We start from the raw sequence: 22,518 nt of genomic DNA on the forward strand, positions 1-22,518 counted from the left end.
CTCCTCTCCAGCTGTTAAACCAATTAAATGCTCACAGAGGGTTGACTGCCCACTCTCCTGTTGAGAAAAATACATGCAATAAAAGCCTTCTCTGCGCAGAGCCATTGTGCGACGGCAAGGCCGCCATCTTTAATTATGGCCTACACCCCCACCCTTCCTCTCTGTGAATAGAAGTGGGCTGTAGGTACAGACAGCCACTGGCGCTGGATCAGGTTTTTGTGTTTTGTGTTGAGCGAGCCATTAATAGGAGGTGAGCTGGTGGAGGGTACTGATCCTGGACCAGCATCACAGAGTGGTGAATAGCTGATCTCAGGTTGACAACTTGAATATTAGAGTATTTCAAGAAAGAGAAAAGGAAAGTGTGATTATATCGGTATGATATGTATAACGTGTAGGTATAATACTGGTATATGTGCACTCTGCTTTTTCTAATCCAGCCAACAAAACTGAATTAGAAAAGAGGATTTCTGGAAAACAGGAGTGATACTGTGTGTGTGGGAGTGTGTGGGAGTGAAAGAGAGAGAATGTATGTAAGAGCTTGAGAGAGGAGAGACAAGGTTGTTAACTGTCAGGTTTATGGCCTGGTGGGAAAAAAAAAAGAAAGAAAGACCAAGAAAGGGCATTTGTAAAAGCTTACGGCTGAAGAGAGAAACCTTCAGAAAAAAAGAGATGTGGTGGTGGTGGTGGTGGGTCTAAAAGAGCGATAATATCAGAAAGAGAAAGGGAAATGGGGGCGTAGAGAGGCTCGTGCCCCTCCCAGTGCCCTGTGCCTTGGAGGGTGGGGTAGTGGGGGACCCAGGGCAGGTCTGGGGAATGTGAGGCATGAGAGGGGAACAAAGCCGACTACTGTCCCCCAGAGAGAGGCCTTGTTCTGGGCCAGGGGGGTACAAGAAGTCAGCCGCTCCTTGTATGAATGGATGGATGGTTGGATGATGGGCTGTCTGGATGGATGCTGGTTCCTCGACTTGCAGGCCGGCCGACCTGCTTGCCCACAGAGAAGGCATGTAAGGGAACCGGGGCAGGCCTGGGGAATGCAAAGCATGATATGGGAACAAAGCCGACTACTGTCCCCCGGAGAGAGGTCCTGTCCTGTGCTACAGGGCACGAGGAATCAGCCTCTCTGGATGGAGGGATGGATGGATGGATGAATAGATGACTGGTTAGCCTGCTGGCTGACAAGAAAGCAGAACAGTAGTTTGAGTGAATACCATGGATACACTGGGGTCTTTTAGAGACTCTACTCATGTTTTCCAAAATATTATTCAACATTTTCTATTATTCAAGACATTATTCTAGCCTCATTTTCCTGTCACATAATGGCCAAAAACCATTAACTAGTGGATAACAACTAAAGTCAGACTCACTCTCTTATACTTTTAATAAGATCACATCAGTATTTGAAGCCCATCACATTAACAGCTCAGAGGAGTCAGGACTTCTTCACCTTTAACTGGAAGTAACCGGTCACTGACCAGCAATTTATCATTATCAGTGTAATTAGAAAATGACATATCAGTCATCACTTAGTATAAATGCCACGACTGAATGTAATGAAATTTTATTATTACTCTTTATTATTATTAAGAGACTTAGTATCATGAGAATCAGTATCATGTATCTATTATTTCACTAAATGTGAACTGATTGATCAGGTTTTATTGATGATGATGATGATGACTACTATAACATAAAATGTGTTTTTGCACAGTTAATATATTGTAATATAGTTATATATTACTTAAATGACTTATTTCAGCCTCATAATAATTTGGTTTTGTCTGTCACTGTGCGTCTATTGTTCTATTCAGTGCAGTGACGTGTCATTTTCAGTTATAACTCTATACTTATTGGAGAACATACCTCCATCCAACAATCATAATTAATCACAAAAATTCCTGTTTTTTTTTTTTTTTTTTTCAGTTGTTAAGTGCAGCAGTAAGGTAAAGAACAGTGGGTCGGCAGTAAAGTGGAGGGGAGGAGTGCTTCCAGAATAAAGGAGTGTGCTGTCAAGATGCTGGCACAACTGTGCTATTCAGTCCTGCATTCACTTCTACATTATTCAGTCTTACATTCAGTTGTACATTCAGCCACTCTTTCAGTCATGTATTGAGTTCATGCTTCATACTCCCTTTCATCCAGTGTACCCCTGCATTAATCTATACACTGTGCATTCAGTCAGTCACACAGCTGTAACAGGAGCGATGGAGGCGAGAAGATGGACAGAGCAGCCACAGTAAACAGCACCGGAACTGTAACAGGGAATAAGATTTCTGTGTGTTTTTATGTACATGTGTGCTCTAAACTCATCATTCATGAAAGTTATAACATGATTTTGATCACATACTCTCTTGAGTCACTTGAAATAGTACAAAATTGATCAAAGATGCTGGTCTGTGAGTTGAGTATTGATAAGATCAGGGTTGCCACATGCCTAGTCTTATGAAATATGCTGGCTGAGAGCTGGACTGCACTCTAGTGGTTATCCATCTCCCATAGGGCTACCACAAGGCAAGTGTATCACATCAGCAAAGATACAGAATATATATATATATCTCTGGATCTCCAAAATCTAAAACATAAAAACTGCCTTTCGAGGAGGGACTTTTCAAATTCAACTCTCAACCATAGGTCTCTTCTAAGGTCAGATCCCCTTAGAGATGTCGGGAGGAGGCCTTGGGGTTAAAAGTAGTGGTAAAGAGGCTGGGTGGGTTGGGGAGCTTCCACTGACTTCACTGTTCACAATGGACAGTGTGGTCCTCCCGAAAACAGACACTCTGCGTTACTGTCCTGTGCACATGCACAAACATGGCAGACTCGTTCCAGCCTCAGTGGGCGATATGGGAGGACTGAACCATGCTGGCCACCTTGTCCTCCCACACCTTTCTGATATCACAATTAGCAGATTGTGTCCAACTATTTCTCTGAATCTCCGCAAGTGACAATCCAGTGAGCACGCCCACTTCACACAGCAGTTGTCCAGGTGTGCAGCGGAAAGAAAGTAAGCAGAGCTTTTTCAGTCTCTCTTTGTTCATCTTTAAACACAATTTTTTATTTTTTAGTACATTTTGTGCACACAACCGGATGCGAGTCTATGAATGCCTTTTTAGGAGAGACTGTCTGAAAGTGTGCAGCTTTGTCCCCAAGTTTAAACAAGTAGTCTCCCCCTTCAGTTTTTCACGTTCCAGTGGCTACACCAGCACAAAGCCAAAATGTGCCAGATGTGTCAAATGCACTGGTCAGGAGCTCAGTGTGTTTTTCCAAAGGGCTCCATTCAAAGGTGGCAAAAAGCCTGTTGTCGCAGAGAAGGCTGAGACGTGATGATCCTTCGAATGTGGACAATAGCGTGCGGTTTTGGACAGTCTCCTCTCAGAGTCATTCTATCTCTTTGTTTGAAGCGTACTAAGCCCTTCCAAGTGCTTGTGAAGATGGAAAACATTTTGGCATGGGCTATAAACTCTACTTTCAGATTCAATTGTGTGGACACAGGCCGAGAAAGGGATCTTGAAGAAATGAACTGAAAATTTCATGTTTGCTTTGCTCGGGCACAATCCGTCTTGCAAAGTTTGTGCACAACTGGGAAAGTTGGAAAAATCTTTCGAGAAGTGGGCATGACTATTCCCATTTGTGGTACAGTTAATAGCAATAGAAGAACCTTGATGAACAATAGAAGCATAGTGAGAGAAAAGCAGGGGGCTCTTTATCACAGACTGTAGCTATAGGCTGAAAATGCACACAATAATACTAAATTGAGCTCCCTGGTTTTGTTCTCCATCCACTTGGACCAACCACCTTTCACCAAGACAGGGGATCTTCAAGCAAATTGCCAGTGTTACCATGGTTATTACAGGTAATTCCAGGTTATTAATGCCTAACATGCCAATCACATTGCGGTATGTCACCCCTTCATTATCCTACCCAGAGTATTCTCTCGGTCTTGCTGTTTCTAGTTTTTATTATCGTCTCCTCACTCATCCCCACTGAATCACTTTTCTTTTTGTCTATCTGTGTCTTGTTATTCAGTGCATTCTCTAAAGCACTGTGATTTGAGATGCTGTGATTGAAATTGGAGCTGGGGGATGATAGAGTTACTTCAGTGACAGCAAACAGAAAATCAAGTTTTTCTTCCCTTTAGAGAAATTGGGGGAAAATAACGCGAGCATTTCTGGGTCTGTTTCATGAAGTCGTTTTAAGTCGACCGCGCTTGTCTGCGCTCAGAGACAAAGGAAGCTGCTGCAGACAGAATGTGATGCTGAAACATCGGTTTCTGTGAACACTTAGCAAAGTGTTATTACACAATTGTTACACAGTTTTACAGACATAGTGAACTGCGACCTTTGTGTTAAAACATCTGGACTGCTTGGAAAAAGTTTTCAAGTTCAGTCTTAATAGTTGCATCTAGTGAGACAACCAGAGTTTTAAAGTGCACAAAATACTGAAATCCATGAGATTTCAAACTCTTGTCCAGGTGCAAAGACAAGTGGAGAAGGACCCAGCTGATGCTACTCACCCTGTGGTCACATGTCAATGTCACATGTTTCTTTAAAGCTGAAAATTAAAGAAAAAACAGGTTAGCAGAAGAGAAAAGAAAGACAGGAGTGAGAATTCAACCAACCAAGGGGAAAGCAACTTGTTTGCAGTGTTTCAGGATGGTTCTATATTGGTATAAAACTAATTTCATGATACTTAACTTACTTATAAATTAAGCAGCATTGGCTTCAATTTCAGAAACAGACACAGAGAGTGGATCAGCTGCGGGTCCACCATCACCACCCTGTTAGGATGTCAGACAAGCTGAGCTCATGAAGTTGTTGAAAGCTTTCAGTCAGCTTACAGTGAAACATCAAACAGTCTGTTTTACAGGGGAGAGGGCACAGAGGCTCCTCATGTGGGAGCCCAGGACATTGCATATGAGATGATTCTCTCCCAAAACTCAGCGATAATCATTTGTTGAAAGAGCTTTAAACAGCCAATGTTTACGTTCAGTGCTAAAGCTAAAGGAAGTGATGTGATGTTCCTGTAGGGGAAGTTGGGGTGGTTGTGCTCGCAGCTCTAACCATGACCACAATCTTTCTGCAAACTGAATAGTTTTAGCTGCCTAAACTGAACCATAAAATATGTCAACCACATGGGCTGCAGAAGAGAAAGTGCTTATAGTTGTTATTGCAATGCTGTCATTTTAGAAGGCAAAGGCAAATTACCTATTTTTTTTTTCATTGTGCTGACGAGATGACTCTGTCTACATTAAGCTGTTGTGGCAAAATAATTTGCATCCACATGAGAGTTTTGTACACTGTAAAACAACAACATAAAGAGAGTTAAATCACTTCTTCTTCTTCTCCTTTGTTCATTTGGCAAACAACAAAACTGAGCTTGAAATAGATTTTTAATCGCAGCCTATAAACACTACAGGTTAACCAGCAGTGATTCGGGAGCTGCTGCAGCAGGGTGATAAAATCCTTAATTTATAATCACGACATCGTCCGACAAAATCAGCAGAAATGCAGGTTAATAAGAAAAAGATGCGTTTACCGATCTGACCGGCTTAATGTGGACGTACTCTTTTGGGGTTTGAGTAGAGCGGTGAGAAGTGTGAGGGTGAAATGAGTGAAATCTGGGATGCTACTGTAACAGTGCACATGCTCTTGGATAAGTCTGATGAACAACCTGAACATGAATTAGACAGTGCAGGTACCAGTTCTCCATGAGAAACCAATGGACTGTTGCAAGGCATGATGGATCTTAGAGAACTGTCCAGAGCCTGTAATTCTGATGAAATCAGGGATTCGTGATGTATGTAGAGAAAACAGCCTACCCAAAACTAATGGGCACATTATTATTGATCAGTGAGGTACCTACATACCTCTAATAAAATAACTTTTCCTGCGTTTCACTAAAATAGAAAATACAGCAGTTCATCCATTAGTTGCACCTGCTCACCTGCTGGTTTGCAGGGTTAAAGACTATTTGAGCTCACACTAAGTGATGGGCACCCTGGGTTCACTGGGTTCACCCTGAACACATCAGCATCCAGGATCCTCACTACATCCACATCTCTGCGTAGTCCAGTTTGTTATCAAACGTTTGTTTTTTGTTTTTTACTGGAGGGTTATTACTAACACGTGAGACAGAAGTACTGTGGTGCTTTTGGACACTGCCATAGAAACTGTACTAAAAGGAGCTGATGTTCTTAGCAGTTGGTTTCCAGGGAAAAGCAAGTTCATATTGTGAGCTTGGCTTCAAGAGTGCTTGAAGGTGCAGATCACAAAACAGAAAGAGAAACACAACATGGAGATGTTAACAAGCCATTTTCTCTCCACTTCTGGTTGCCTTGATAGAGACCAATCAGAAAGAGGCAGAATGGCCAATCAGAAACAGTAGCCTTGGAAATAGCCAATTAGGCTTGTTTGTCTGTGAGGACAAAGGAAGTGATATTGCAGAGTGATTGCACCAGTGCTGAGTTACACAAACATGCTCAAATGACACCTTGCTTGTTGCCTTCCAACCCTAATTTTCCAGGAGCGCGAGATCTTGATTGCATCGGCGCCGGCAAGAGAGGACGTCTCATTATTACACCAAAACAATCGCCACCTCAGAGGCAAAAAACAGAGATTTTGTTTTCATTAGGGAGCTATTGAGTCACCGGCTCTCAAGTCAAGGCCAGCACACATGTACACACACACACACACACCCACACACACATACGCACACATGCAACCAGGGTGTAGTCTGGCAATTTTATTCAAAAGATTTGTACCTTACTCTGGTCCACTTAATGAAGCTGTAAATTTAGAGACATGAGAGCCTTTACAGTGCTCCTCTGAGAGCTGCTACAATGATCCTGGGACTGAGCTGGTTAATTAACTGATTGTTTGCTTGGCTGGAAGCCACAGAGAAATAGGGTAGATGTGGAGAGAGACAAGAAGGAGAGGAAAAGAGAGGACACGATGGGAGAGGACAGAAGAATAGGGGAGTACTGAGGAGCGGAAAGGAAAATGGAGCAGAAAATAGGAACAGGGGGAAGGTGAAAGTACGAGAAAACAATGGAGGAGAACAGATGATGAGTGTAAAGAAGAAAAAAGGCATAACAGTCAATATAAAGAGCAAGACTGAGACCAGCAGCTACTTCATGGTCTTAATTATTGTGAAAAGACGTAAACATGTAAATCATTTGCAGAGGATGAGTAAGAGACCTCTGCTGTGATCACTTGTCTTGTTGTCATACAGCTTCCAGCAGAAAGTGGCAGCACTGAGCTCAGTGAAGCTGACAAGTCAGTGACAGAGGAAGTAATCCTGCACCAGCTTTGTCTGGAAACCTGTGAACTTCCAGGTTCTGTGAGTAAGAAAACCTCATTTGAATCTCATCTCCCTTAGAATATTGATGCTAAAGCCCAGGAACGTGTTTCACCTTTCAGAAAGACCAATTGTCATGACTAGCCCCTAAGGGGGTTGTTCTCTGAACTCTTTTGGACTTCTGAACTCTTGTTTAGTTTAAGTTTTGTTTATAGTTCCTGTTTTATTTTGAAATCACTGCCCTTGTGTATCTTGTCTTGTTCTACTTCCTGTCTTTGTCTTGTTTCCCTCCTTTTGTGATTGTCTGCCCCGCCCTAATTGGTTTCACCTGTTGCCCATTGCCTTGTGTATTTAAATCTCGTCTTTTCCCTGTGTTCTTGTCGGTTCGTTTGTGTTCCATGCCCAAGTCTGTGTTCCATGCCCATGTCCGTCTCCATGCCTGAGTCTGCGCCATGCCCCTGTGTTTGTTCATGTTCCTGTGTCTTGCGTTTTCCCCCTCATGGACTTACCTCGGTTTCTTTTGTTTCAAGTAAGGACTTTTGTATTTTTGTTTAGTTTTGTTCCTTGGTGTTTTTTCTCCCAAGTGGATGAGTTTTGGTTGTCTGAATTTTGTTCTCTTGCCCTGGACTCTTCCAGTGAATTTTGGTTTATTAAAAGACTTTTTGTTCCACCTTTCTGCCTGTCTTGAGGGTTCTTGCGTTTGGGTCCTAGTCCTTGTTCCCCACAGTCGTGACAGAACGAACCGACCAGTATGGACCCAGCAAACCCCATTTGTGTTGCTGATTTGAAGATCAAGCTCTTATCCATGTCGCAAGACCTTGCAGACATGAAAGAGATCAGTGGAGAGCTTTCAAATGTCTCCCGTCTTCTGGATTTTGTGCTTGAGTTCCAGCGGCCGCCCACAAGCAACTGGGCGAGGAATTTGGCCTGGAAATTGCTCCGACAGCTGGTTTTAGAAAAACTCTGGTTGGTGGAGTTGTTTCCAGAGCTAGCTGAACCTATGGGGGTGTCCCTATCAGATCCAGCTCTGGTCGACACCCAGGGTTTTGCTAAGGAACTTTTCAAGTGTCTTGGGGGTAAGGTAAACTCTCAGCCAGCCTCCCAGTCAGCTAGCCTCTGGCCTACTAGCCTCCAGCCCGTCTCCCCTGTCCCTGCATCGGGGATCGTGGCCATGTCTCCAGTCAGCAGCCCGGCTGACACTTGCCTCACGTCTCCCGTCAGCAGTCCGGCTGACACTTGCTTCACGTCTCCTGCCAGCGGTCCGGCCGACTCCTGCCTCATGTCTCCAGTCGGCGGCCCGGCTGACACCTGCTTCATGTCTCCGCTCGGCGGCCCGGCTGACATCAGCTCCTTGCCTCCAGTCAGCGGTCCGGTCGACTCCTGTTCCTTGTCTCCAGTCGGCGGCCTGGCTGATCCCTGCTTCACGTCTCCCGTCGGCGGTCCGGCCGACATCAGTTCCTCGTCTCCCGTCAGCGGTCCGGCCGACATTTGCCCCACGTCTCTAGTCGGCAGTCTGGCTGACACCTGCTTCACGTCTCCTGCCAGCGGTCTGGCTGACATCAGGTCCTCGTCTCCAGGCGGCGGCTCAGCTGACACCTGTTTCATGTCTCCTGTCAACGGCCCGACTGACACTTGCTTCACGTCTCCAGTCGGCGGTCTGGCTGACACTTGCTTCATGTCTCCGCTCGGCGGTCCGCCCGACATCAGCTCCTCGCCTCCAGTGGGCAGTCCGGCCGACTCCTGTCCCTCGCCTCCAGTCAGCGGTGCTGTCAGCAGCCCAGCCGACTTCTGCTCCTCGACACCTGCTCCACGCGCCCAGCCGGCGGTCCGGCCGACACCTGCTCCACGCTTCCTGCCGGCGGCCCGGTCGACATCTGCCTCACGTCTGCAGTCAGCGGTCCGGCCGACACCTGCTCCTCGACTCCAGCCGGCGGTCCGGCCGACACCTGCTCCACGTGTCCATTCGGCGGCACGGCCGACACCTGCTCCCCTACTCCAGTCGGTGGTCCGGCCAACACCTGCTCCACAACTCCTGTTGGCGATCCGGCCGACACCTGTTCCCCAGCCAGCTGCTTCCTCATCTCCGGAGGGGACTCGTCTTCACCCCCGTCGCCCTCCAGCCTCACCTCCAGTGGTGGCTCGCCTTTGCCGCCGTCGTCCTGCATGTTGGCTATCTGAGCTTCTTCACCTGTCTGGTCATTCTCCCAAGCGCCATCACCTGTCTGTCCAGCCTAGTGGTCGGCCTCCCCAGCGTCTTCACCAGTCTGTCTGGCCTCTGGGCTGTCCGCCTGAGGTCACCTCATCTGCTCCAGTTCAACCTTCAGGTCGTCCACCTGAGGTCTCCTCTCCTGCCCTGGCTCAACCTCCAGGTCATCCGCCTGAAGTTTCCTGCCCTGCCTGGGTTTGGCACCCAGGCCGTCCACCTGAGGTCTCTTGCCTCTCTCACCAGCTCTCTGATTGCTGGCCCCTGACTCCCTCCTCCAGACCCCCTCCGCCCACCCTGTGTAATACAACGGGTCTGACTATGGGCCGTCTGGTATCCGGCCCTTTAGGGGGGGGTACTGTCATGACTAGCCCCTAAGGGGGTTGTTCTCTGAACTCTTTTGGACTTCTGAACTCTTGTTTAGTTTAAGTTTTGTTTATAGTTCCTGTTTTATTTTGAAATCACTGCCCTTGTGTATCTTGTCTTGTTCTACTTCCTGTCTTTGTCTTGTTTCCCTCCTTTTGTGATTGTCTGCCCCGCCCTAATTGGTTTCACCTGTTGCCCATTGCCTTGTGTATTTAAATCTCGTCTTTTCCCTGTGTTCTTGTCGGTTCGTTTGTGTTCCATGCCCAAGTCTGTGTTCCATGCCCATGTCCGTCTCCATGCCTGAGTCTGCGCCATGCCCCTGTGTTTGTTCATGTTCCTGTGTCTTGCGTTTTCCCCCTCATGGACTTACCTCGGTTTCTTTTGTTTCAAGTAAGGACTTTTGTATTTTTGTTTAGTTTTGTTCCTTGGTGTTTTTTCTCCCAAGTGGATGAGTTTTGGTTGTCTGAATTTTGTTCTCTTGCCCTGGACTCTTCCAGTGAATTTTGGTTTATTAAAAGACTTTTAGTTCCACCTTTCTGCCTGTCTTGAGGGTTCTTGCGTTTGGGTCCTAGTCCTTGTTCCCCACAGTCGTGACACCAATGAATCCAATGCTTCTACACCAAGAGAGAGCAGGTCAGTGTGAATCTTATGTAGCAGGAAGGTCTGAACAGGAGATGCACACTTTTTATTAATGTGGAATGTAGAAATGACATTTTGTGGTTTTAGGGGGAAGTTTACTTGTTGAACATTAATAGCCTCCCATGGCTCCATGTGATTCTGCTTAGAGAAATTTTTCATCCCCTCTTTCACTCTATTTCTTCCTTTTGTCCCTTTGTATTATTTTTGTCTTTTACCACTGACAAAAGGGTGAGGGTTTTTTTTTCTCATTTATCCTCAGGATCTATTTTTCTATTAACTCCCTTGTATATTACCTATTTTCTAAACTGCCATTTCTTTTTCCTTTTTTCTCAGTTTTATGTAATTCTGTTGCCAATCCCTGCAAGGCTGGATCCAGTGACTCCCTTTAGGCTGTGACACTAATCAAATGGCTTTTCCAAATTCTTGCATTGACCCTTATATTTCAATTTTTTTTATGTCTAAAAGTCACACATTGTCCTGAAAGGTATGACACACACACACACACACACACACACTAGAAACACAGATCCATGTTCATGTCATGGTCTTAGTTTATTAATTGCCGTTGCTGTAGCTCTGAGGTCTCTGTTGTAACTGTTAAAGAGGTCAATGGTCAGTCAGCAGTTAGATCTTCTTGCTGGTTCTCTTCAGCACAACAGAACCGGCTTTGGAGGTCTAGAGAAAGACAGACAAAGATGTAAATAGTTAAAGTAGGAAATATGTTATTCCAGTACCTTGTTGTCTAAATGTCTAAACATACATCATCAAAAGAGATTGTTTTGCTCATTGCTTGGGCCTTATTTTTCCTAATTTTCAAAGAATTTGTAAGTTAATTGTTGAGAGTTTCTCGAGAGATGGGAACAGGAACAAACAGAACAACAGATTTAGTAACTTTTGGAGAATTATCTCACATCAGCTCAGATTTTATACATTACCGATGCTGTTCCTCAGCTGCAGAAATATAACATTAATGTCTGTGATGATCCCTCTGAGGCACTGAGCATAATGACCGCTGTGATCACACCAGGTTCTCAGCACTAAAAGCGTAAGTGAGTGTGTTTACCTCAACAAGCTTGCCTCCGCTGATCTCAGAGGTGTGGTGGTAGTTGGGGAAGGCCACGCTCAGCTTGCCTCCCTCCATGTGCACTGTGGCCTGAAAACACATGGGCTATAATCAGTCAGGGAACCAGGGTACATTTGCGCTCTCTTCCCCTTTCTGCTGGGTTTATTATCACCTTCATGGCTTCATGTTTCTGCCCTGCACAGCTGGAACTTAAGAAATAAACATGATTACAGAACAAGCTCTGGATTCTTTCTGCCTCCTACCTTGAATTTCTTTCCTCCAATGGTCTCCATGTCACACTCCTTGCCAACGGTGAACTTGTTGGTGACCTTGGCGTTGGTGGGGTAGATCTGGGTCCAGGAGAAGTTATCTCCGTCCTGAGTGACCTCTGTGATCAGCTTGTAGTCACGGCCCTTCTCAATGATGTCTTCGGGGATACCTAGAGTGGGAAAAGAAGAAGGAGTGTGAGACTGTAAAAGCCAGTTGATCTAGAAAATCAGAGGACAGAAGTATGGTATTAAAATGTATGTGTTGTGAGGCTAAGAAGGGTTTCAGATTCAGCCTATGTTCTTACCAAGCAGCCTGCAGAACTCGTCATATCCCTCCTGGGTCTCAGTTTCCCATTTTCCAGCAAAGGCCATTTCGGTGGTGTTGGTGGGTGGAGGCGTGTGAGCAGAGATACTGAGGCAAGCTGAGGGAAAAGCAAGGTACTGAGACCAAGACTGGTCCCTGTTTATATACTGTACACCTCTTGCCACCTCCCTCATCTGTATGTGGTGACACAAGAGAGCAGTTACAGCTGAAGATGATGACTACAATGGGCTACAAGGGAGAGGGCAATAACCCGCATAAACGGGCGTTTATGGAGCTCCCAGGCAGTGAGTAAAACGCTGACTGCTCATCGCTCACCTCCAGGTCAATGAACTCTCCTGCAATGGCTTTATGGTCATATCCTCCACTTTTACTATGGTGGGGTTTAAAATCAAATAAAGAGCTTTGTTTGAAATTACACATTCCCTCTATCTGAGATAGTTTGTTATCTTTACGTTGTGAATGGTCTGATCTGTAAAAAGATCATCATGAACTCGTTCAAGGTCTTCATTCATAGACTGGCATTGAAAACGTTCCAGAATATGATGAAATGTAATACGAGTCTTTCAATGACTTTATAATTTACTTTATAATTTACACATTTGTATATACAGCCACTCAAATGGTTACTTTGTGAGTTTAAGTGGTCAGAGCCCCAATAATATCTTTGTTCACTGTGTCTCAGACAGAAAACTCTGGTGGTATCATAGCATCATAGGTGAGTGAAAAATGAAAGCCAACAGTAAGTGTCTGAGTAAGGTGTTCGGCCACCAGAACAGCTTCACTGCACCTTGGCATGGATTCCACGAGTCTCTGGACTCTACTGGAAGGGTGAACACCAGTCCTCCAAAAGACACCAGACCCCGTCAATGTGGGCGTCCAGCACCTAAGCAAGCTCTTGTTTTTTTTAATCATTTCAAACTAATGCACGGGTTTCACAGTCATCAACTGATTTCTTTCCCATTGACAGATGTCACTTTAGTCACTGTTCCTATTGAAACACCAGCCTGTCTCTGCCCCAACAATGAACCCTCTGTCAGAGGCACTTAGATATTTCCTCTTCAGTCTTCAGACAAATTCAGAATCTGCTGGACCTGTTTAGGATTTTTATCCACAGAGCCACAGAGCAGGATATTTTGTGATATTTTCTGCTTAATTGTACCACGCGGCGCACCTGTGTGGAAGCATCTGCATTCGTTTCTCCGCTCATTTATTCAGGTTTTTCCTTTCATTTTTCACCCGTCTGTAGGTGGTTGGTTTCTGAGTCTCTGGGCAAAATGTAAGGAAGTTGCTATCTATAGTGCACTGTGTGCACTGTACCTAATGGGAGCATGGAGGAATAAAGGCACATGAACAACTCACAGTGGGCATAAGAACACACACAAATGGTTTTATAGTCAGTTTGGACACTGGGTTCTTGAAGGGAGCTAATGCCAAATGGCCCTGATATGAAGGTATCAGCACAGTATTGGTGTTACATAATAATAATAATCCCACAGTCAGTACATTTACATGAATATGACGGTACCTTACTTGTCAGCTCATAACTAAGCAGCTGATGTACAAACAGTGATTCTGAAGCAACTGTAACTTCAGTAATCTGCTGGGACTAACATTGTGCTCTGTGTTTGTGTGTGTGGATGTTAAACACAGGGCCATGATTTGTGCATGGATTGATGTACATGCACTACAACTGCATTTATTCCAATTTTGTGCTATTAAACTTTTTTCCTAATATATATTTTGATATTTATCAAGGCGACCGTGAATGAATTGGAAATTGGGAGACATCTGAGAACTAGTCATGAAAAAAAACTAACAAACCACTTCTTAAATCTTCCTTTAAGATAAACACACTCCCCGGCCACACACTCTTTACAGAATTACAGTATAATGTTGCTTGTACACATTGGTGGCTGAAAATTGTCCATTAAGGTGACTACATGACTGAAGCACCTCAGGCTTTCAATTCTGACAAACTGTGAATAGGTAAAAGCTTTTGATGCTGCACTTAACTTCGATCTCACACAATGCAGCCATTTTCACCGGCCGCTGATAGTGTTTCTACTCCGTGAAAAGTCAACATGGCCTTGGAGCTCTTTATAGATACATAAAACATCATATTGGCCAACATCCTATAAAAGATACCCATTATCTCTCTCTCTGTCTCTTTTTACTGTCTGTCTCTGCGCTCACTCTCACACACACACTCACACACAGGAGGTCAGTGTGCAGAAGTGAACAAATGCAGTTTAAAAAAAGCCACTTTTCATCAGATTTCACATGTGCTGTGTCTTTATCTTCTTTTTTTTTTTTTGCTATGTGTGTGTTGGGCTCCACAGCGTGATGTGACATTGGGTTCACACTGACCTTCGACGCTCTAACATTGACCTTGTGGGGTGTACTTCACGATGCAGCATTTTCTGCACAATGTTCAAGCTGCTGTGTGACTTTTTACCACGTGTGGTTTCCATAGGTTTTGTCCTATTTTAAGGTGATGCACTTGTCTGGTGTTTTTTTTTTCTCTCTGCTGTTAGTTCTTGTGTTCTTTATACTTGTCACTCATTTTGATGAACCGTCTCCCTTAAAACAGCAGCATCTATGTTAAGCTTGAGGTAGACAGTGGTAGAATGTAACTAAGTGTATTTATCAAGTCCTGTACTCAAGTACAGATTTGAGCTACTTTTGAGGCACCAGAATATTTCCATTTTCTGCTGCTACATACTTTATGCTCCTTCTTAAATGGGCCTTTCTGCAGAATCTTACTATTAATATTTTAGGTATATTTTAATGCTGATAATAGCGACGATTATTCGTTGGTAATGAACAAGCCAAAAATAATTACTGTATTCAGTCACTTCATAAATAGCACACGGGTCTTCTCTACATTAATAATAAAGAGGATCATTATTAATATCAGTGAATCCGGCAGTGGTTTTACTTGGCATGGTTCAGACTCTGATTTTGTGGTATCACCGAACCCAGTGAGGTACCAGGTGTGTGCAAATAAACCTTCACATGTGACAAAACACAGACAGTCACTGTACAGAATTATGAATTAAAAAAAAGACATAAATTATTCATTGTAAATGAGATAACTTATATCAGTGCACACTGTGATGGACAATGTTTAGCTTCACGTAGGGTTTTTCCATTAGTCCGTGTTGGTCTGTTTTAGCCACACTGAGCCGCACAGCTGTGGTCCTGCAGGGCCAACTTGTAATGTCTCCTCCCCACACCTGCAGCCTCAGCGGCAAAACTGTGCTGGAGACCAGAGAGAAATCTCTGCATGTTCACTGTGGTTTGAACTTCAGTTTATTCCTGTGTTTCTGTTGGTGACAGTCGCTGCTTCACATTAACAGCTTTCAACATGGCGATGCTTTTATTGTAAAGAAGTTATAGTGTATCCAAAGGGTTTATCACTGCGTTAGAGAAACTTTAGCGGTTCAGGTAAACAGCTTTGCCTTGATGTGTCTTGCCTTTACTGTGCTCAGCAAGTATTTGAATATTAATCCACTTGGACTCTGTTCATAAAACGTGTAATGCAAAAATAACTGACATATATAATGCACATCAGAGGGGGAACAGATTTTTAGTTTGTAGTTAATGCTGGTTGTAAGGTCATCTACCACCTGGAGGTTATTTACATTTACTTCATTTTAAATTACGACTAAGCTGTAATTTAGTACACAGATGCGATGTATGATAAGATGTCAATTTATATATAAATGTTGATGCCACGTGTTTGGAGTACCAGATGCCTGAATGATACAAATAAACCTCAGTTGTGTGGTGAGAGTCATCTGAGTGTTTTTGGAGTGGTGCAGTGTTTGGTCCAGGCTGAAAAATGATGTAGCGAGTCAGCAGAAAGTTTATCATAATTAGATCTAGTGAGATGCCTCTGTATTATACATTCCTCTGTTTTGTTTAGCTTGCTCTACATGTCAAAATACAGTGATGATGCTAATGTCAGGAGCTACTCACAGCAGTGAATAGTGAGCAAAGTACAGCTGCTGGAGATTATTGCCGATGTTGTAACCTTGTGGTTACACTTTAATAGTAGGCTGCAATATAAACTTTTGCTGAAACATTCCCTTTTTTCCTGATCCCTTATTTCCCCGTTTAAACGTGAATCATGCTAGAAAATAAGTAACCAAGTTTACGGACCATTACCTCATCTGCGCTCACATATCGATGAATGTTTTACGATAGGCATCTTTCGATGTATGCGAAGAAAGAGAGAAACACAAACTGATGATGAATACGAAAAACGAGACAAGAGAAAACAGGAATATGAACATGTGGACAAGAAGGGAGGAACGAAGGAGGGAAAGAGGGGGAAGGAAGAAAAGATTCTAAAGAAAGATACATATAGATAGATTCCTTTTATCTACTGCTATAAAGAGGGGATTTGCGATGGAGGAATTAAAGGAGGGGAGGCCTTGATATGCAAATGAAGCTGCTGCTAATCAAAGCAATAAGATTAGCCTTCCAAATTGAGATGAAGAAAGGCTCCATTATCTGGGCCGAGTGTCATGTTTAATAACGCGGAACGGCATGGTAATTCACCAGTGATGCAACTGTAGCCTATGTGGGTGCGTGTGTGTGTTTACGTGCGTGAGAAAAGATGTGCGGCTGCCTTTTTTTTGCATGTGAAAGAAAGAAATATAGAGAAAATCAAATGGGAAAGACAAATTGTGACCTAGTCTGTGTGTGTGTGTCTGTGTCACCCAGCATGTGTGAGTGTGTGTACAAGAGAGAGAAACAGAGTGACAGTGAGAAAGAGAGGGCGCAAAAAGCTGGTTCCCATGAGAAGAATGTGTGTGTGTGTGTATGTGTGTGTGTGTGTGCATGCTTGGCTTTGACGCAAAAGTTTTGTGCTGTGTTGTATAAAGAGAGGAAGACATGGGTAAAGGCACAGTATGGAAAATGCAGCTCACGCGTTATGAGACAAGACTGTCTCACCTGGTTTGATTAGAAACATTTTAATGAGTCAGCTAAAAGAGTGAAATAGATGTGGACAGGTGTAACTGAATCAACTGAAGGTGACACTGAGAGGACTGCGACACGTGAACACGCTTTCACAAGCACACATTCCAGCGCATGAATGACTCTGCACTAATCTTACCTACTCCTTCTGCTGCTCCTGTAAAAAAAAAATCTCTTTAGCAGTTACAGCTGAAGTGCAGATTTGTGGTTTAAGGAACTGTCTCTCATCATATCCTGAACCTCTCTGCAGCTATCCTCAGCTTCTGGAAATGAGTTCACTAAGTCCACTAAATGAGCTGATTTGCAGTAGAGCAAGTGCTCAGAGCATGTACATTATTTTTGACTTTATCTTATGTAAAGTTAAAATACAGCAATACTAGTGGCAAAATGCACTTCTGTGTCCAAAGTAAGATCATTCACCATGGCCCCTTTCACAATGCTTTATTCTAACTGTTCTACAGTGTTGGATTAATACACATGAGGGTGGGTGTTTACATGTGTGTGAGGGCAGTATTTCAATGCACAGTAGCTAGTAACTAAACAGCTGTAGTGGAGTGAAAAGTGCAATATGTCTTTTTGAAAGGTAAATCAACAAATATAATGATACAGTGTTTCAGAGTTATACTTCAGTATTGTATAAAAAGGCTGGTAGTGTTTCCACCACTGTTAGCCTTTGGATTTGTGCTGTCCCATTGCAAAACCGTTCTGATAGGAATGTGAAAGAGAAGGTTAGTTGCACTGTGCACGACCAGCAGGTCAGATCTTTGGGTGGAATACAGCAGATTGCTTTACAGCACAAATGGAGATTGGTTTATGTAAGAAGGAGCAACATAAGAACACCTCTCACCTCTCACACACAGTGCTAAAGATTTTCTTTAGCACAGTTTCTCACAAAAGCAGATGGTAGAGTGTGAGTGTAAATCATAGAAAGTAAAAAAAAAGTTTTTCCTTCTCTGGAAAGCAAAAGAGCGCACAGATGGAGCAAAGGGAGAGGAAGGGGGGGGGGGGGGGGGGGGCAATTAGAAACATCTTCTTTGAAGCAAAGTGATTTATGGCAAATATGAGATACAGGACTGGCGGTGCCGCTGTTGTGCTTGAGAGACCGGTTGTTTATGGTAATTATACCAGTCTATCACATCTAATTTGTCCATGATTATTGATGGTTGAAAATGCTGCACCTAGCACCTTTCATTCTGAAAAGCCTGTCAGGGACTCGGGGCGATGAGCTAATCTAACCATTAAACACAGAGACAGAAATAGGCCACGGTAGCCGCCAACAGTAAACATTCTGATGTTGTTATCTTTACTGTTTCTCAATCCATCCTGACAGCCTTACCATCCTTTGGGGAAGGAAACGGCAGTCACTGGTGATTATAAAGCCCCCAACCACCCCCACCTCCACCACTCATCCAGGGAGTCAAATTATGCCTGCATTAATATTTCATATTACACAGGACTTGCAGAGAAACCACATGTGTACTCAGCCCTTTGTCTTCATGTCAAATGAAATGTGCGCGGCAATCATCAGAGAGTGAACCAAGGTGGTGAGAGGAGGGGTGACTGCTGGGGGGGGGGGGGGGGGGGGGGGGGGGGGGGGGGGGCGAAGGGGTGGAAAAACATGAGAGGGAAGGGTGGTGGGAGGGAGACAAGGGAGGAAGAGGAGGACAAGAAGCGTGAAGCCAGGCGAGGAGTGGAGAGTTGAAGGAAAAGAAGAGGAAAGAACAGATGGGGACAAATACAAGGACTTGGAAGAGAGAATGTATTGTTTGGGTGAGGACAGGAAAGGAGGAGAGGAGGAGAGGAGGAGAGGAGGAGAGGAGGAGGAGATACGAACGCTGAGGAGAGCAGAGAGATAAAAGATCAGGAAGAGATCAGGAGGATCAATGAAATTCAAGGTGAGCAAAGAGAGAAGCAAAGGAAAAGATGAGAAGCGATAAGAAAGGAAAGAGAAATATCTCTGTGCTTTAAATAATGTAGAGAGGAAAAGGTGTAAACTGGATTGAGCAAAGGACAAAAAGCTCTGTAGCAGTGCACATTTAAATGTTTAACAAAGCAGGCCAGTGAATGGAAGCTGTCAGTTTTTTAGTTAGCCTTTAACTTCCAGCTGGTCTTTACATTATATTTTCAAGAGCCACAGAACAATTACTGCAAAGAAGAAACATAGTTCAATGTGCTAAACTCTATGTGCTTTCAGAATCAACTTGCTAAATAAACAACTTGCTGTTCACATTCACAAAGTGTACAAAAGCCAAAACATCACTCTGGGAATATCACTTGTGTGTTTCTGTGTTGTAAACAATCATTTTGACTTGGTTGATGGTTAGCAAGTAGAGCCAAGCTCCCAACAAATCAGAAATATGGAAGAAAACATCAGTGTTATAACTTCAGAAAAGAATATCAATCAAACAGTTCATGAGAAAGCCCTCTGTCTGGTCCCCAGTGTTTAATTTCCTATTTCTACATTTGTGAAAGCAGAAGATATCGTGTTTGACTTTGAAGTTGGTCTAGCTGGACTACTTTCCCATCTTTGTGCTAAGCTGTACTAAATACATATTGTCACTAACACTGAACTTCTTATATGACTCATGCTCAGAAAGAAAACAAGTAGACTTTCCAAAATGTTGTGGTTACAAATCAGTCTTTCTTTAATCGAAAAAATATATGGAAATGAAATATGCCATAATGTACCGAAGCTGTAAAAGCTACGTCTGCCACCTGTACAGATACTGTATGGGAGTTTGTCAGTGCTCAGCAGACTGTTTTCCTCCATGTCTCTTTCTCTATCGCTGTCTTTTTCTGTGTGACATACTGTCTGTCTCTGTTTTAGAGTCTGAAACCCTACAGTCTGTCCCAGGAAATGTCTACGACATTGGACTTTATCAGTGTGACTTGCCAACCCATGGTGACACTGAAGACTGAAGAACCAGTGAACAGCAGTAGTCTCCAGAGATGAGTGGAAATGGGGGTCATGCAGGTGTCATACTGACCTTAAAGTGGTCCTGACCTTGTCTTATGTCAAAAATATATGGCATGTTTGAGGTGTGAAAAAGGCCCAGGTTGCTGTACTGTAGATAGACCGGCTCCTGATGGAAATGTCTTTATATTGACAGACTTTTCTTTTTGTGCAAAAAAAAAAGGCTTAATCTAAAATTAAAAACTCATTACTGTGAACATGCAAATCGAGTGAGGCATATCTCAAAGGTTTATCTGTCTTGTCTGCTCTGTAGCTGATCATAATGCAGCTGGATACAGCATTCATTTTTATCAGCATGAATTTGATTGAACGGATCAATCTAAATTAAATTTAGTATCAGTTTAGAGGCTTTACAGACAAGATAAACTTTGTTCTACCTCACCAAAGACAGGACCATTGTGAAACTGAGTTAGTGAAAAGTTCAAGGCTGTGGCAGATTGTGTGTGTGACACCCACCTCCTGCAGCCTTAAACAACCACTTAAAATTTAGAGGATGAAATAGGAAAAAATCATGTTCTTTATAGTTGTATGAATGTGAATAGATGTGATTAGAGAAAGGGATCACAGTTTAGGCAGTGACTGGTTTAGTGATTGGCTGAAGGCTTTCAAGAGTCGTATAATGTTGGCTTGATGGTGCCAAAGATAGTCATTTTCATTTTTAAGTCTGTTATTTGACCTGCTGTATTTGCTGGAAGTACAAAGACAAAGGAAGTACTATTGATGAGGCAAGGAACATTAGGCCTTTTATAATCTGGCTACTGATGTTTCACTGTGGAATAATGACATTTTATTTTTTTTTGGTACAGAAGGGAACAGCGCTGGTAACCACAAGTGCCTGTGGGAGATTGGGAGTTTATTTCTGAATTTTAATGAAACCAGTTACCAAAAGGCACATTCGCTCGCTGATGATTTTTCTTTCAAATTTAGATTTCAGTCATTTTCTTTGTATCGAGCACAATAAGAAAAGCTTCTCAGTCATGTCATAATCATCTGTTCAGCACTGTTCTCTAGTGGTAGTGTATTTCAAGGCACGGCCTGTCGCCCTTTGGCTTAACAGATCATTAAAATGAATCCAAGTAATATTTTTCTCATGTTCGAACGCAGGAAAGCAGAATTTTGAATACAGAACGACGGCACTACCAGGAGTCAGTCTGGGTTAAAGGGGGCAAATTTACAGAATCAGGTTCATGCAAATATGAATTAAATCAAACAATACCCTGCAGGCTGGAGCCCCTCTGAAATAAACATCCAAGATTGTCTGACCCACAGCAAACAATAAAAGCCATAAATCAAGCTATCTGCCTGTCAGGATAAATGGCACATCCCCCCCCATATAACTTTGATAACACAGATACAGGTGGCGTTGGGTTCATCCCATTGTCCATAAATGGGGACGGTGTTACCAACAGATGGGGTTTTTCTTGTTGAAACAAAGACACACATGGACACGCACATACACACGGGCACAAGTGATGACAAGGTGAGTGATAGATGCTTTTTAACAGACGTGAATGTCGAAAGAATAAAAGCACCCTCTCTTCTTTTCTCTTTCGCTGCATTGGCGACTACTTAGAGCTTCATGCTTGTTAATTACACGCAGACACACACACTTGATAGGAAGCTACTAGCTGGTTGGTCGGCTGATTAACACTAGCTTGTCTGTGGTTGAGTGTGCTCCCATCATGCTGAGATTGCTGCAGCCTCTTGTTAACCCTCATTGTATGAAACAACCCAGTGGCTCACGTTCAAGCACACTTATCGGCCTCTTAGTCCCGAACCTCTCTCACCATCAACAGTTATATCTGCGTGCCTGTATGTGTGTGTGTGCACACGCGTGTGTGTCCTTGTGTGTGAGTGTGTATCTCTGTCGCTCTCACTAGCTAGGAAGTTAGCAGCAGCAGCTTCGAGAGCGCTTTACTGTCCTCTCCCTCTAACCTGATTATTAATTACAGTCTGCCTCTAGCTGACCGCAGCCCGAACACTGTCTAACACCGTTACCAAGGAGACCGACACAAAGTCATTCACAAACAAGATTCAGGAAATGCAGATTTAAGCATGTTGACAGCTCGGCGGTTGCTCTTTTTTTTTTTTTCAGTCTATTCAGGTCTGTACCAAAGTATTTTAATTAACAGGCATACCGATCAAAAGTTATTCAACCAAATCACATGTATGTGAAAAGTATTAATGGTTAAGTGACATCTGCTTGGCATCATCTCAAAAGCCCCGTAACTCACTAAATACTCAAAATGAAACCCATCACCTGGTTGCAAAATTGTAAGCTGATCAAAGTGACTGTGTGCCAGAAAGTCAGTCATGCCTGAGCTGCACGGCACTCAGCAGTAATCAACCTGGAGCTGCGCCTGCAGCGAGGCCGAGGGACATCAGTCTTTAAATGGGCTTCTG

General features: G+C 43.5%; 1 protein-coding gene across 1 annotated transcript; it reads right to left on the bottom strand.

The window, feature by feature from the left end:
* Positions 1 to 11,122: 11,122 nt before the first annotated feature.
* Positions 11,123 to 12,202, bottom strand: LOC121193353 (gastrotropin-like). The gene is made up of 4 exons (XM_041055592.1): positions 12,136 to 12,202; positions 11,825 to 12,000; positions 11,562 to 11,651; positions 11,123 to 11,173 (listed from the first exon to the last, which is right to left on the bottom strand). The coding sequence occupies exons 1-4, from the start codon at positions 12,200 to 12,202 to the stop codon at positions 11,123 to 11,125; spliced, it is 384 nt and encodes a 127-aa protein (XP_040911526.1).
* Between the last annotated feature and the right edge of the window lie 10,316 nt (positions 12,203 to 22,518).

Source organism: Toxotes jaculatrix, chromosome 14 (assembly GCF_017976425.1).
Source record: "Toxotes jaculatrix isolate fToxJac2 chromosome 14, fToxJac2.pri, whole genome shotgun sequence".
NCBI classification, from domain to species: Eukaryota; Metazoa; Chordata; class Actinopteri; family Toxotidae; genus Toxotes; species Toxotes jaculatrix.